The sequence below is a fragment of the Stenella coeruleoalba genome (genome assembly GCF_951394435.1).
Source record: "Stenella coeruleoalba genome assembly, chromosome: 2".
Taxonomy (NCBI): Eukaryota; Metazoa; Chordata; class Mammalia; order Artiodactyla; family Delphinidae; genus Stenella; species Stenella coeruleoalba.
The window spans coordinates 92,924,188-92,939,990 of record NC_137147.1 but is presented as its reverse complement, the minus strand read 5'-3'; the positions used below and the strand labels follow the sequence as shown (position 1 = coordinate 92,939,990).

The 15,803-nt window shown below is 34.8% G+C and overlaps 1 protein-coding gene across 2 annotated transcripts in view; it reads left to right on the top strand.

The window, feature by feature from the left end:
* SPPL2A (signal peptide peptidase like 2A) overlaps positions 1–15,803 on the top strand; it is a 52,423-nt gene that overhangs the window by 13,700 nt on the left and 22,920 nt on the right. For both annotated transcript variants that reach the window (XM_079907941.1, XM_079907940.1), the window contains exons 2-8: positions 3,892–4,011; positions 4,740–4,922; positions 5,346–5,435; positions 5,923–6,056; positions 9,968–10,119; positions 14,348–14,444; positions 14,868–14,969. In XM_079907941.1, the coding sequence (XP_079764067.1) occupies positions 3,892–4,011; positions 4,740–4,922; positions 5,346–5,435; positions 5,923–6,056; positions 9,968–10,119; positions 14,348–14,444; positions 14,868–14,969 (878 nt within the window). The remainder of the gene's footprint in view (positions 1–3,891; positions 4,012–4,739; positions 4,923–5,345; positions 5,436–5,922; positions 6,057–9,967; positions 10,120–14,347; positions 14,445–14,867; positions 14,970–15,803) is intronic.

Below are 15,803 nucleotides of genomic sequence, written 5' to 3'. Positions count from 1 at the left end.
TCAGTCAAGAGAAGATGCATAATCTTCCATCAGGATAACGCAAGACCTCATGTTTCTTTGATGACCAGGCAAAAATTGTACAGCTTGGCTGGGAAGTTCTGATTCATCCGCCATATTCACCAGACATTGCACCTTTGGATTTCCATTTATTTTGGTCTTTACAAAATTCTCTTAATGGAAATCATTTCCTTTCCCTGGAATACTGTAAAAGGCACCTGGAACAGTTCTTTGCTCAAAAATATAAAAAGTTTTGGGAAGAGGGAATTATGAAGTTGCCTGAAAAATGGCAGAAGGTAGTGGAACAAAAGGGTGAATACGTTGTTCAATAAAGTTCTTGGTGAAAATGAAAAATGTGTCTGTTATTTTTACTTAAAAACCGAAGGAACTTTTTGGCCAACCCAACATCTATCTATCTTAAATATTCATAGATAGTATCTGGAAAGACATAAGAGAAGCCCCTAAGGGGTGACTGTGAGAACCAGGATGAGAGGAGAGGGACTTCATACCTTTTTGTTTTGTTTGATTATTTCTTTCCTTTTTAAATTTTCTCATTCCAATCTTTTTACACCCTCATCTTTGCTTTTGTTTTCCTCTCCTTTTTTTTAATAGCCTGATCTCTCTCCACATCATTCTTTAGGTTCACATTACAGTACAAATACATATAGGGAGCTTTGAGGGGGGGTCATTTTTATAAAAATAGAAAACACTATAAATATCTTTCTGGAACTTGCTTTTCTCACCATGGACATCTATTTCTACAGGTAGATCTAGTTATTTCTTTTTTTAAATTTTTTAATAAATTTATTTATTCATTTATTTTTGGCTGCATTGGGTCTTTATTGCTGCTCACTGGCTTTCTCTAGTTGTGGCAAGTGGGGCTACTTTTTGTTGTGGTGTGTGGGCTTCTCATTGCGGTGGCTTCTCTTTGCTGTGGAGCATGGACTCTAGGCGCTCAGGCTTCAGTAGTTGTGGCATGCGGGCTCTAGAGCTCAGGCTCAGTAGTTGTGGCGCACGGGCTTAGTTGCTCCACGGCATGTGGGATATTTCCAGACCAGGGCTCGGACCTGTGCCCCCTACATTGGCAGGCAGACTCTTAACCACTGCACCACCTGGGAAGTCCTCTAGTTCTTTCTTTTTAATAGCTGTGTACTATGCATACCATAATGTAATGGATTCTTATCTGTGGAAGATGTTTTTTGTTTTTGCTATAACATATTGCAGTGAATGTCCTTGTACATCTATCTTTGTATAATCTTTGTGCATTATGTAATACATCTGTAGGATATGAATCAGAGAATTATAAGTATTAAAAAAGTTTGATTGATATTGCCAATTGTCTATTGTAAAGGTTATACCACTTCAGCAGTGTGCATTGTTAAAACCCAAATCCTAATTTAAATACAGTTCTCTCTAAAAGGAGCTTAGTAGAATTACTGGTTCCAACCTATGGCAGGTAAAGGATAAAGTCAGCCTAAAACAAGGAAGTCCTCAAAGACTAATGGGGTCTTGCCAAAAGGATACAAAGAGCAAGGTGGAAGAGGCCCTACTGGCCAAATTTGGGGTAATTTGAACATCAGACAAATAATTGTAATTGCACTACATTGAATTTTAAAAAGTCAATTAATCTCTAGTGATAGTAAACAAAAGGTGGTAGAGAGAGAGAGTAAAGCTCTTTTTTTTTTTAGAAAAGAAGAGTACAAGGGCTTCTGTGGTGGTGCAGTGGTTAAGAATCCGCCTGCCAATGCAGGGGACACGGGTTCAAGCCCTGGTCTGGGAGGTTCCCACATGCCGCGGAGCAACTAAGCCCGTGCTCCACAACTACTGAGCCTGTGCTCTAGGGCCCGCGTGCCACAACTACTGAGCCTGCGAGCCACAACTACTGAGGCCATGTGCCACAACTGCTGAGCCTGTGCTCTAGAGCCCGTGTGCCACAACTCCTGAAACCTGCGTGCCTAGAGCCCGTGCTCCGCAACAAGAGAAGCCGCTGCAATGAGAAGCCCGCGCACTGCAACGAAGAGTAGCCCCCGCTTGCTGCAACTAGAGAAAGGCCACACGCAGCAATGAAGACCCAACGCAGCCAAAAATAAATAAATAAAATAAATTTATAAAAAAAAAGAAGAGTACAAGCTAATAAATATAGAGGATTGACATTCACCATTTCACAACCCCCAACATAATATGTAAAATTAAATTCAGGCATGGAGGCTAAAACACTAGGTGATAAGTTGCTGAACTGTTCACATTGTACTACAGATTACTTACTAATCACAAGGGGAAAAAATATTTAACTTTACACTGGAGAAACCCTGCAGTTACTATGTTAACCAAATAATCAAACTCAGCATTGCTAATAGCGGGACATCCTGATATCATGCGCCATTTTGTTGGGTGCAATAAGAAGTACCCAATTCACTTACATAGTATTCTTTAAAAAATATTTAATGTCATAAGGGTCTAATCAACCCTTATGATTATCTGTAAAATTACCAGCAATAGTTAGAACTGTAGATGATGTTAGTGTGACCTTACGTAGGTTGTTAGTAACTACTCTGAGTCTCAGAGCCATCATTTATAAAACAGTGACAGTGAATCAAATAAATGTATGACAATAACCTAAATATACTTTGTTGAATTTGTGTAGTTTGTTTACACCTAAAAATAGTTTGTATACAGTAAGAATTTAACATATCAGTTTACCTCTCCTGTCAGAATGCATTCATAGCCACCAAGTATATAGCTGAATGAAAACTACATTTCTTTTTTCCAGAAGTAGATTCCTTATGTAATTACTTTATGTAATCTGATGGCATGTTTCAAGAATTCCCTATACTTGTTTAGATCCATAAGCTAATAAAGTCCCAAGTATGCTAGAAAGTTTTCTAATCTCGAATGTTCAAGGGAGATTTCAGGTAGGAGAGCATGGATTAGAGCATTTCTGTACTTCTTAGACATGTAAATTGACTTCTATGTAATAAACAATTTTATAGATCAAAAATGATCAAATATCAGCAGTTTCCTGTAGCTCGACCTAATGCATGCTTCAGTGGCAGAGGCTTAGCAGTACAACATATTTATCTGCCAAACAATCATTTTTCTCCCTTATGTTGTAGAGTAAGATTTTCTCAAAGGAGGAGAGAGGAAGGATCTGGACTGATGCAAGTTTGAAGGGAATTGAGATGTGGAGTGGTATTCTAGTTATCTTAGGCTGTTTCTTCATGTCATAGGCTCCACTCCCACCCCCCACCCCCATGTACAATGGATGTTCTTTTTAGTCACTTCTTACCTCTTGTCTCTCTTTTCTAGGTAGTGAGAAATGAGGTAAAAGGAACGAACATGTTTCTATATCTTCTTTTTCCACTCTAAACTCTAGACTGGTCTTTTGCAATAGGCAGTTGCAGGGTCTTGAAAACTTGAGATTTCCAGTTGCTCTGGTTCTCTTCCAAAGATAGCACTTAGAAATAATGATACCTTTTTTTTTTTTTCACCCCAGTTACTCGTAGAATATGGAAGGTAATATAGGTTGAGGGATTTCAAGTTCATTTTCTTTTATAGAATATGAACAATGGAATAATAACTCATAAGAGATTGGGAAATAAAGTTTCAGACTGTAAAGGGAGTATTGAACTTATAAAATCATAACAAGATTCCTCCCTGGGATATGGCCCTTATAACAAGGGCCTGTAAGAAAGTGACTTATCTTCCTTAAAGAATGTGTTCTGGGCAACCATGTACAGTTTTACCACTTCCTCAAACAAGAAGAAATCAATTTATTGGAGGACCTTCCCCCTTAAGGAAATGTGGTCAAACCTGTATATAAATAGCTTTATTAAAATCCTTAGTTCTTGGCAAGCCGAATTATTGCCACTGTGAAAATTATTGTTTGTGTCCTAGACAGCTGCTCAGGAAGCAATCCTGCATGCATCTGGAAATGGCATGCCTTCACCATCTAAGGACTACTGCATGCTATATAACCCTCATTGGACAGCTCTTCCAAGTACCCTAGAAAACGCAGTAAGTAAATCACAGCTTCTATTTATTTATAAACATAAAAATATTGAATGGTAAGAATGAGTGATTATTATGTTTTAGAATGTAAACTAGTTATATTATGATTAATAAATATTTATTGCTTTTGCTTAAGTATTTCTGTCTGTGAGAAAAACAAGTTAGAGAATTTAAAAATACTTGCCTCAAAATAAATAAATAAATAAATAAAAATAAAAATACTTGCCTCAAAGCCTGATTGTCATCAAATATTTCTAATTTAAAAGAACCTTGGGACTTCCCTGGTGGCACAGTGGTTAAGAATCCAGCTGCCAATGCAGGGGACACGGGTTCGAGCCCTGGTCTGGGAAGATCCCACATGCCACGGAGCACCTAAGCCTGGGCTCCACAGCTACTGAGCCTGCACTCTAGAGCCTGTGAGCCATGCGAGCCACAACTACTGAGCCCACGTGCCACAACTACTGAAGCCCGCGTGACTAGAGCCCGTGCTCCGCAACAAAAGAAGCCACCATAATGAGAAGCCCACATACCGCAATGAAGAGTAGCCCCCGCTCACCACAACTAGAGAAAGCCCGTGTGCAGCAACGAAGACCCAACACAGCCAAAAATAAATAAATAAATAAAATTTAAAAAAAAAAAGAACCTTGTATTAAACCAATGTTGACACTTTGTCATTGAATGCATTTAGGGTGAAATATGATATTTATAATATTAAAGACATTTCTTCTTTCCAGACTTCCATTAGTTTGATGAATCTGACTACCACACCACTGTGCAACCTTTCTGATATTCCTCCTGATGGAATAAAGAACAAAGCAGTTGTGGTACAGTGGGGAACGTGCCATTTTCTTGAAAAAGCCAGAATTGCACAAACAGGAGGTGCTGAAGCATTGTTGGTTGCCAATAACAGTGTCCTCGTAAGTTATAAAACTATAATAACTTCTTTTGAATTCAAGATATCAAATTTCACAGGAATTGAACTATCTTCTTTGTGTGTGGTTTAGGGGCTGAGTTTTGAATAATCTGATGGTAGGATTCTTTTTAAATAAACATTCTGGTTATGATAGGTGTTTGGAAAATTTTGTTTCTTTTCCATTCCTAAAGTAGACAAGACTATGTTAGGAATGTGTGTGTGTGTGTATGTGTGTGTAAAATATCAGTTTAAGTTTATGCTAAAAGGATTCCAGTTTGAGAACTCTTACTATAACATTAAGAACACATGAAACTTCGTTTTATTACTTTAAAAAGATGTAATGTTTGTACTTAATGAATAACTTGTATTTTATTCTGTAAATACACTAGTAGTTCATAAGTCTTCACAATATGTTTTTTTCTTTTAGTTTCCTCCCTCAGGGAACAAATCTGAATTTCATGATGTGAAAATACTGATTGCATTTATAAACCACAAAGACTTTAAAGATACAAAGCAGGTAAATTAGTAATTATATATTAGATAAAGTTTATAAATAGTACAGCTTTTTACTTTTAACCATGATATTTAATTTAAATTATTATATGTGTTCCATTTGCTAACAGGAAGTTATAAAGGCCTATCAAGTTTTTATTTGGAAAGTATGCACCCCCCCCCATTGAGCACAAGGTGTTTCAGAGTCCTGACTTTAGAAGGGATATTTCTTTACTTTGACCTCTTTAGAAATCTTCGTGTTGTATCATTTAACTTTAAATCCTTGAACAAAATGTGATGTGTGGAACATTGCACTTTCAAGATTTAATAAACCAAAGCATAGCCTCATAATTTTGACAAGAGACTATATATCATGTTGTCAAAACAGTTCTATTATTCTTGGCTATCTTATGTATAGTGTCCATTCCAGAATGAAATTGGAATATTGCTGCCATATGCTATAGTAAAAAGAAAACTAATTCCAGTGTATTAACTGTTATTTTGCCTTTCAGACTCTCGGAGATAACATTACTGTGAAAATGTATTCTCCATCGTGGCCTAACTTTGACTATACTATGGTGGTTATTTTTGTAATTGCTGTGTTCACTGTGGCATTAGGAGGATACTGGAGTGGGCTAATTGAATTGTAAGCTTAATTAAACTTCATTGTTTTTAAGATAAATGGTTAAAAATTGTTTGTTAATCATTTTATCGTGTAACAACAGATAAAGTTCTGCTTGTTCTTAGAATATAGTGCTGACCATTAGATTGCCAGGTTTGTCCTCATACAGGTCTTTAACTTTTCACTGAGAAGAAGGGAGTCATAGGTTCCTCTTGTTCTTCTGCTGGGAAGGAAACATTGAAATTTCACCAGAGACTCTTAAATTAAAATGTTTAATTACCTCTCCCAGAAAAGGTGGAGATAGTTAACATTCTAATGTGCCTATTTAGATTGGAAGAAAATAAACAAGAGAAGGTGGGAAGTTTTTCAGCTCCTCCTGAGTTGAGTCATTACAGTGTGACCTCATCATTCTATTTAATGCTTTAGTAATTCTAAGGGTATTAATTAAACATGTCCATATTTTAATTTAAATATAGAAATGCCAAATGTATGTGAAATTTAGATTTCTCTATTTAATAACAACCTAGGCCCAGTCTTCTTACAGTTACGTACCTTTGGCTGTAGACTAAAGCAAGCAATGTAGTTTGTTTATTTTTTTAAAGATTTATTTATTATTTATTTATGTATTTAATTTACTTTTGGCTGCATCGGGTCTTAGCTGTGACACGCAGGATCTTCGTTGAGCCATGCGGGATCTTTTGTTGGGGCACAGGCTTCTCTCTAGTTGTGGCGCACAGGCTCCAGAGCACGTGGGCTCTGCAGTTTGCAGCATGCGGGCTCTAGTTGTGGTGTGTGAGCTCAGTAGTTGTGGCACACATGCTTAGTTGCCCCGCGGCATTTGGGATCTTAGTTCCCTGACCAGGGATCGAACCCACATTCTCTGCACTGTAAGGCAGATTCTTTACCACTGGACCACCAGGAAAGTCCCAGCAATGTAGTTTAGAAGGATCAGTTCATATTTATAACTCTGAGTAAAAAATTGTGCTCAGAGCATATTATTTTATGCATAAAGGACGATATATTCACTTGTGAATTGATCTATAGATTCCATTAAAAAGGGCTTACTTGACGCTAGCCAAAGCTAATAAGCTTATTTGTAATTTCTTAAAGTACTAAAATTTGATTGACTTTCATCAAGAGAGAAGTCTAGGGTTTAACATGTGTAGATTCCTAGAGTATTGAGCTTAAAATATTTTACATATTTGGAAAACACATTTCAGCATGTATTAGTCACATGATTTCACATGAGTAAGCATTATTTTTCTTCATTATTAATCTTTATAAAGCATAGTATGTAAGAGCTCCAAAATCATTTTCTAGATTATATGGTGAAACTTTATAAATAATTTCCCAAAAGCTACTGATTCATTGAAAATGTTTTTCCATTTAATATATATCTTCACTATAGTTACATTATAATGTAAATTGTTTCTTCTCTAGAGTAGTGCTTCTCAAACTGTAATGTGCATACAAACTGTCTTGAGAGCTCATTAAAATTTTTAAAAATTCAGATTTAGTAGGCTTAGGATGCGTGCTGAGACTCTGCATTTTTGACAGACTGGCCCGTGGACCACACTTTGAGTTAGCAAGGCAAGCTTCATATACATGTCAGGGCAGGCTCCTCCTCAAGAAAATTGGAGGTGGGAGAGCAGCACGTATAAGTTCTTTTATTCATAAAACATGATGGGCAAAAGCAAAGAATGTGTTGCCTTCAGTAGCCGGGTTGGGAGAGATGTCCTTTACCTGCAGGATTATGGATTTTGAAATTGAGGAGGCTGATTCTAAGAGCAGGATAAAGATAGAAAGAACTAAGTGTGTGTGTTGGTGGTGGTGGGGGTGACAGTATAGAGAAAGAGAGTATGAATCAGTAATAAAATGGAGAAAGTTTCATAAAAAGTAGAATTATTGAGGACATAAGGACTGTTCGCAACAACATGGCTGGATTCTGATGGCATTATGCTTAGTGAAATAAGTCAAACAAAGAAATACCAAATGATCTCATTTATGTGTGGAATCTTAAAAAAAAAAAAAAAAAAGAACTCATAGAGCAGAGAACAGATGGGTGGTTACCACAGGTGGGGAGGGGGCAAAATGGGTGAAGGTACAAACTTCCAGTTATAAAATAAATAAGTCCTGGGGATGTAATGTACAGCATGGTGACCATAGTTAATAATACTGTACTGCATATATGAAAGTTACTAAGAAAGTAGTTCTTAAAAGTTCTCATCACAAGAAAATAAATGTTTTAACTGTGTGGTGATGGATGTGAACTAGACTTATTATGGTGATCATTTTGCAGTATATACAAATATCAAATTGTGTCGTACATCTGAAACTAATATGATATGTCAATTATATCTTAATTTAAAAAATAACACAAGGACTGTTATTTAGCAAGTAAAGAGAGTTAGACTGAAAGAAAAGGGAAAAGAGAATAAGGCTTAGGGAATGGAAAATTTATCAGAACAGGATCTCATAACCCAGAATTACCCTGCCAAATGAAAGAGGTACTTTTTGCAAAAGGGAAACATGCCTTGATTCTGTATAAAGACTTTTCAGTAGAGAGTTAAAGTCTATTATAATGAGTCCTTCTTATAACTGGTTCTCATCATAAACTCAAGATGGCAGGAAAGAAAGCTTAGCTTTTCATTGCATGTGGCTCTTGAGCTGATTTAAGAGTACGATTTTTTAAAAAGATGAATTATATTATTTTAACATGATTTAAATCTAGTATATGTTTTCCTTCAAGAAATTGCCTGGTGCTTTTTAGTACACTGAATATGAATATATGACTCTTTGATTATTATGGCTTATATATGTTCTGTGATAGAAATGTCTTTAAATGAATCTGTTTGCAATGATAGATACCAAAGGTTGGCATGTTTTCCCACTCAGGTACTACTTTCATTGAAACTTTTGTTAATACCCTGTCATCCAGCTCTACAGTTTCAGGGAGGTACTGTGTGTCTCTCCCCAGACCCTCTCCCAGCTCTTTTCCCAGGCAGCCTCCCTAGAGTCACAGATGCCTAGAATAGTAACCATCCCAATCCACAGTTTTCTAATAAGAAAGTGGCATGTTGGTAAATAAGCAGTTTGGCAAATGTACAGTTTCATAGAAATAAATCTTTTTTTAACCTAAAGTTTGTATTGAGCCCAGACCTGATGAAAAGGGTCAGGATATACGAAAAGGGAACAGAATTTAGTAGACCAGAGTTGAAGGAACTGGAGCTGGAAAAGTATGTAGTGGGTTCCATATAACTGGGAAGAGACAATTAGGTGACAGAACAGAGACTCACTGCTCAACAAAAGAAGCTTGTGACCCTTTCCTCTTCAACTCCTGTGTCTGCCTTTTATTAGCTGTGTGACCCAGCAATGTTGTTGGGAGAATTAGAAACTATTTTGCTATCTTATATCAAGGCAGGACAAAGCTATGTCTTGAACTCCTTTTGAATCCTTCATAGTATGTCAGTGAGCCCTGAACAGACATATAGAAAATACTGAGTTGACTGAGAGAAGAATTTAGTGTTTTACATTGAAGAGAAGCTAATTTTAAAAGTACTTTCCTATCTGCAAGTTGGTAATATTAAGTGTGTAAAAAGAATTGGTTATCATTTGAAACTTATTACGTCAATGTAGTTTCCAAATTAGATAATATACACATTAATTTGTTTATGTAATAAATGTCATCTGTTTCAACAATTTTGCCTCCAGAAAAAAATGCTATTTCAAAAGTTAGTGGTTAATAACAGATCGACTCTTGAGGGTAGAATTATAGGGAGTTTTTACTTTCTAGATTAAATATTTCCTTTTGGTGTGTAATTTTTAAGTATATTACTTTGTAATCAGAAACAAATCTAAGTTGGTGTTAGAGATAGATTTTTAAAATAACTATACTTGGCAGAGATTTGCTGAAGTTCCTGTGTATGTTTATGCAGGGAAAGCATGAAGGCAGTGACAAACACTGAAGATAGAGAAATGAGGAAAAAGAAGGAAGAATATTTTACTTTTAGTCCTCTAACAGTTGTAATATTTGTGGTCATCTGCTGTGTTATGATGGTCTTACTTTATTTCTTCTACAAATGGTTGGGTAAGAAATCATATTTTATATTTGCTACTTTTAGCATATATCTTTTTATTTACTTTGCCAGATTTATCTTTTCCTTTAAGGCATTCTACCTGGAAAACTTAAGTGAATAGTTAAAGAGTGATATGAACTTTTTAAACTGTCAGAAGTGTTAGGCCCCTATTACTCTGGGATTAAAAAAAATATATTCCAATTAAAAAAATACTGTGTCCGGTGTGGGGGTGGTGGTGGGATGAACTGGGAGGTTGGGATTGACATGTATGCACTACTATGTATGAAATAGATGACTAATAAGAACCTGCTGTATAGCACAGGGAACTCTACTTCACTTTGCTGTGCAGTAGAAACTAACACAACATTTTAAAACAACTATACCCCAATAAAAAAATTTTAAAAAAAGAAAAGAAAAGCAATTTAAAAATAGTAAAAATTAAAAAATAGTGTGTCCTACAGATGTAGAGAACAAACGTGTGGACACCAAGGTGGGAAGGGAGGAGGGGGTGAATTTGGAGGTTGGGATTGACATATATGCACTAATATGTATAAAATAGATGACTAATGAGAACCTACTGTATAGCACAGAGAACTCTTCTAATGCTCTGTGGTGACCTAGATAGGAAAGAAATCCAAAAAAGAGGGGATGTATGTATACGTATAGCCGATTCACTTCGCTGTACAGCAGAAGCTAGCACAACATTGTAAAGCAACTATACCCCAATTTAAAAAAAAAAAAAAAGGAAAAAAATATACAGTGTCTTGAAATAAGAACACTTCTTCATGGATGACTTGAAAGAATTGCTATGGCCCTTAAGTTTCCCTCTCTGCAGTTAAAGCATGATAGGCCAGTATCTAAGCAGCAGACTAAGGATTTCTTGGTGGCTATATATAGTTATATGAAATAGAAGATTATTCAAATTATGGATTTATTGCTTCTGCTTACCCCCAAAGTGTTGTTTGTTCTTTTTGTCATTTTGCAAACCAAGATGTTGTATTGCTCCAATTTTGTTTTACTTATATAAACATTTCAGATCATACTACATCTAAAAACACACAGGTACTTGCCTGTGGTCTAGAGAATAAATTACACTTTTTCCTTTAAGAAGGTAGGATAATGGCTTGCCCATCCCCTGGCCTGTCTTCTTAGTGGTCTATTAGGATGGAAATTTGCTATTTGTGGCCAACATATAGCAAAAAGAGGAGGGAGCCCAGGGAAAGAGAGAGTGTGCCTGATGAGAATTAGAAACCCTTTGTAAAAACCACCACAGGCTATAATGCTTATTTAGAGAATATTAGTATAAGTTTCTGGATTAGAAAAATGAGGCCCCAAGGTTAGTTTCAGCTTATTGTTCAATTTCTCCTGTCCTATGGCAGCAGCTTTAAAACTATACTTAAGACATATATTTCCAATTAGAAAAAATTTTCTTTGAATATCACTCATATTTCAATATGTTGCTGGGAGAGTGGATACCAGGGTGATATTTGTATTAGGTCATCATTGCACAGCTAATTTTTCTGATTTAATTCTCAGCTTTCAACTGTTTGTGTCTGACCCTCAGTTGATATATATAGAGGTCTTTGACAGAAAAAAGAGATTTTTCTACCTTACCCTAAAGCATGTTTTCATTTTTGGTAAGGAATTTCCTTAAACTCATCCGTATTTAAAAAGTTAACCCTGCTTATAACTAATTTTCAATGTAGGAGGAAAATCAATTAACCTCATGGTTATCCTAGGACATGGGATTTAATTATGACTCTGACAATGGTGTGTGATATTGCAAGATTTAGTATACTTTCAAATGGTTCGTTATGGCTAAAATTGCTGCCATTTCTTAATATGTTCAATGTACGAAATTGCAGGTTCTCCTTACCATTTTATGTTGTCATACACAAGAAAGTAACTAAAGATAGTTATATTAACCAAATTCTTTCTCATGTCAAATCATTTTCTTAGGTATAGTATGACATTGAATGAGACACCTTAAAACTCTCTTAGGGCCTCCAGAGCATGATTTCCACCAGAGTTTTAAATCTTGGGTTGGAGACCTTTGGTGGATGACTAACCAAACTCAATTTGGCAATCTTTGACTGTCAATCTTACTACTCAGATTACCATATGTATCCAATAATAACAATAACGAATAATAAGGGAACGAAAAAATAATTTGTCCAAGGTCACCAATTAGAAAGTGTCTATCCCTTATTTACTGTCTCTAGTTTACTCTCTTTTCTCACATACAAAACAGAGTTATAGTTTTCTGAAATCTAGTGGAATTTGCAAAATTCAGTTAAAATTTGTATTTCCATTGTGAAATTTTGAGAAAGTTCAGAAAACAAACACTTTTAGAGTACAATAATTTCTCCCCCTTTTTAACAATAGCGAGATCAAATGTTTTTAATTTTAAATAATTCTCAAATAAGTATAGCTAATATAGAAAAACATTTGTGAATTTTAACTACCTTAGTATTGTATCTAGACAAAGAGGTTTGTTTAAGTGGATTTAGTTTTACACATATAAAGTTGTTAGAGATAAATTCCACTGTAGGAAAATATAGACATCATGATTAACGTCCAAGGTAGGTGTCAGTTCTCATCCTTAAGCTGCAATTTAAAAAGCATTTATAATGTTTTATTAATTGCTCCATTCGTTACATTTAAATTAAATACAAATGTCTACAACTCACTTTATAGACATCTTTAGCAAACATGTGAGTTTGAATCATTGAATGATAGAAAATGCAGAGCCACTGACATAAATAGTAGCAATATTTTCTTAAATCAGTCTCCGAAGGCAAAAGAAATAAAAGCAAAAATAAACAAATGGGACCTAATTAAATTTATAAGCTTTTGCACAGCAAAGGAAACCATAAACAAAATGAAAAGACAGCCTATGGACTGGGAGAAAATATTTGCAAAAGATGCAACCAACAAGAGGTTAATATCCAAAACACACAAACAGCTCATACAACTCAATATCAAAAAAACAAACAACCTAATCCAAAACTGGGCAGAAGACCTAAATAGACATTTCTCCAAAGAAGACATTCAGATGGTCAATAGGCACTTGAGAAGATGCTCAACATCGCTAATTATTAGAAAACTGCAAATCAAAACTACAATGAGGTTTCATCTCACACCTCTCAGAATGACCATCTTCAAAAAGTCTACAGATAAATGTTGGAGAGGATGTGGAGAAAAGGAAACCCTCCTACACTGTTGGTGGGAATGTAAATTGGTGCAGCCACTATGAAAACAGTATGGAGGTTCCATAAAAACTAAAATTAGAGCTACCATATGATCCAGCAATTCCACTTCTGGGTATTTATTCTAAGAAAAAAACTTAATTAGAAAAGATATATGCACCCCTATGTTCATTGCAGCATTATTTACAATAGCCAAATTATAAAAGCAACCTAAGTGCCCATCTATAGATGAATAGATAAAGAAGATGTGGTGTATATATATATATATATATATATATATATATATATATACACACACACACACACATGCACGCACACACACAGTGTAATATTATGCAGCCATTAAAAAGAATGAAATAATGCCATTTGCAGTAACATGGATGGACCTAGAGATTGTCATGCTAAATGAAGTCAGTCAGACAGAAAGACTAATACTATATGATATCACATATGTGGAATCTAAAACATAATACAAATCACCTTATTTACAAATCAGAAACAGGCTCACAGACATAGAAAAGAAACTTATGGTTACTAAAGGGGAAAGGGAAGGGGGAGGGATAAATTAAGAGTATGGGATTAACAGATACACACCACTATATATTAAAAAGATAAACAAGGATTTACTGTATAGCATAGGGGAGTATATTTAATATCTTGTAATAACCTATAATGGAAAAGAATCTGAAGCTGTACACCTGAAACTAATACAATATTGTAAATCAACTATAGTTCAATAAAAAAAAATAGTAAATTTTTTCAAAAAGAAAGAAACTGTGGAGCCAGCTTCAGCCCCTAAAGAAATCCTACCAGTGTGTAATGGAACTAAAACAACACATAAAATACCCACCCTTAAAGCTCAAGATCTAAATATTTTCAGTTTAGTAACCAATTCAGATTATGGTATGGTCTCTGCATTGAAAGTATTATGATCCAGTAAAAAAGCTAAAGAATTAATATTGATTGTATAAATATTTTCTTATCATGTTTCTTTCTGTTCTCATGTAATTTAGTGTCTTTTTTTTTCTAGTTTATGTTATGATAGCAATTTTCTGCATAGCATCAGCGATGAGTCTGTACAACTGTCTTGCTGCACTAATTCAGAAGATACCATGTGGACAATGCATGTATGTATCTCTTATGAGGAAGCCTATAATGTTGGGTTTTGTAATTTAAAATAATACAAGGAAAAACAGGAGCGTTATTTTAAACCTGTGCAGTCCAATATGCATGTCGCTATTTTAATTTAAAATAATAAAATTAAAAATTCAGTTGCCCAGTCTCATTATCTGCATTTCAAGTGCTAAATAACCACATGTTGCTAGTGGCTACAGTATTGGACAGCACAGATATAAAGCATTTTCATCATCACAGTTCTACTGAACTGATAAATATTTTATTATGTATCATTTGTTATACTTAAAATCAAGACTTTTAAATTGATATTTCAGAAGTTTTCTTGTCACTGTGGCTAACATTGATTTGTTACATTAACTGAACATTGTGTTTCATCTGCAGGGTGAATTAACCTATTTCACTCTCTCTTTTAGGATTATGTGTCGTGGCAAAAGCATTGAAGTGAGACTTATTTTTCTCTCTGGACTGTGCATAGCAATAGCTGTTGTTTGGGCTGTATTTCGAAATGAAGATAGGTATGAATACTCATTGTATTTACTTTTAGATTAGTCTAAGGATGGATTACTTTATATCTTGCCTTTATAATTGTTCATTATGATTATTATGGATTTTTTTGGCTTTTATCCCAGAACATCATAGTCTTGAAACATGCTAAATAAATTCTTAAATAAGCAGATCTTGTGCTAATGGATTTGAGGTTGTCTAGAGAAGGAAATAATGAATTAGGATTTAAACATCTAAGCTGAAATACGCTTCAAAAATATACTTAATTATGGTATAGCCGCACAGTGGAGTGCAATGCAGCTGTAAAGAATGAAGATCTCTCTGAATTAATATGCAGTGATTTCCAGGATATATTTTTAAGTGAAAAAAGCAAAATATGAAAGAATATCTAGAGTATGTTACCTTTCATATGAGAAAGGAAATATCAGAAAATATATAGGTATCTGTCCATTTGCACGAAGAATAAAAAATTTAACAGTTTATTAATAAAATTATTAATACCCCAAAGGATTTAACAGCCTAAAGTTTGAGAGCAAAGCTCATACAATTTTAGGCAGCTTCAGGTATGATAATTGATAATTATTCATGTCAGTTTCTGGTACAGTATGTTGTATAGCTCTCATTTCCTTTATGTTTTAGCTATCTGGATGTATATTAACATCAATGTCCTTTGTTATGAGCTACCTTTCTTAAAAGAGACATGTATAAAATCAAAGATTAAAGATAAATATGCACTTACATGATATACATTCTTCTGAGGTAGCCTTTCAACTTTTTCTTAGTGTAGTAGTAGTATTCATTATTCTACTAGGACAGTAAATTACTAAATATGGAGAATATAAGAG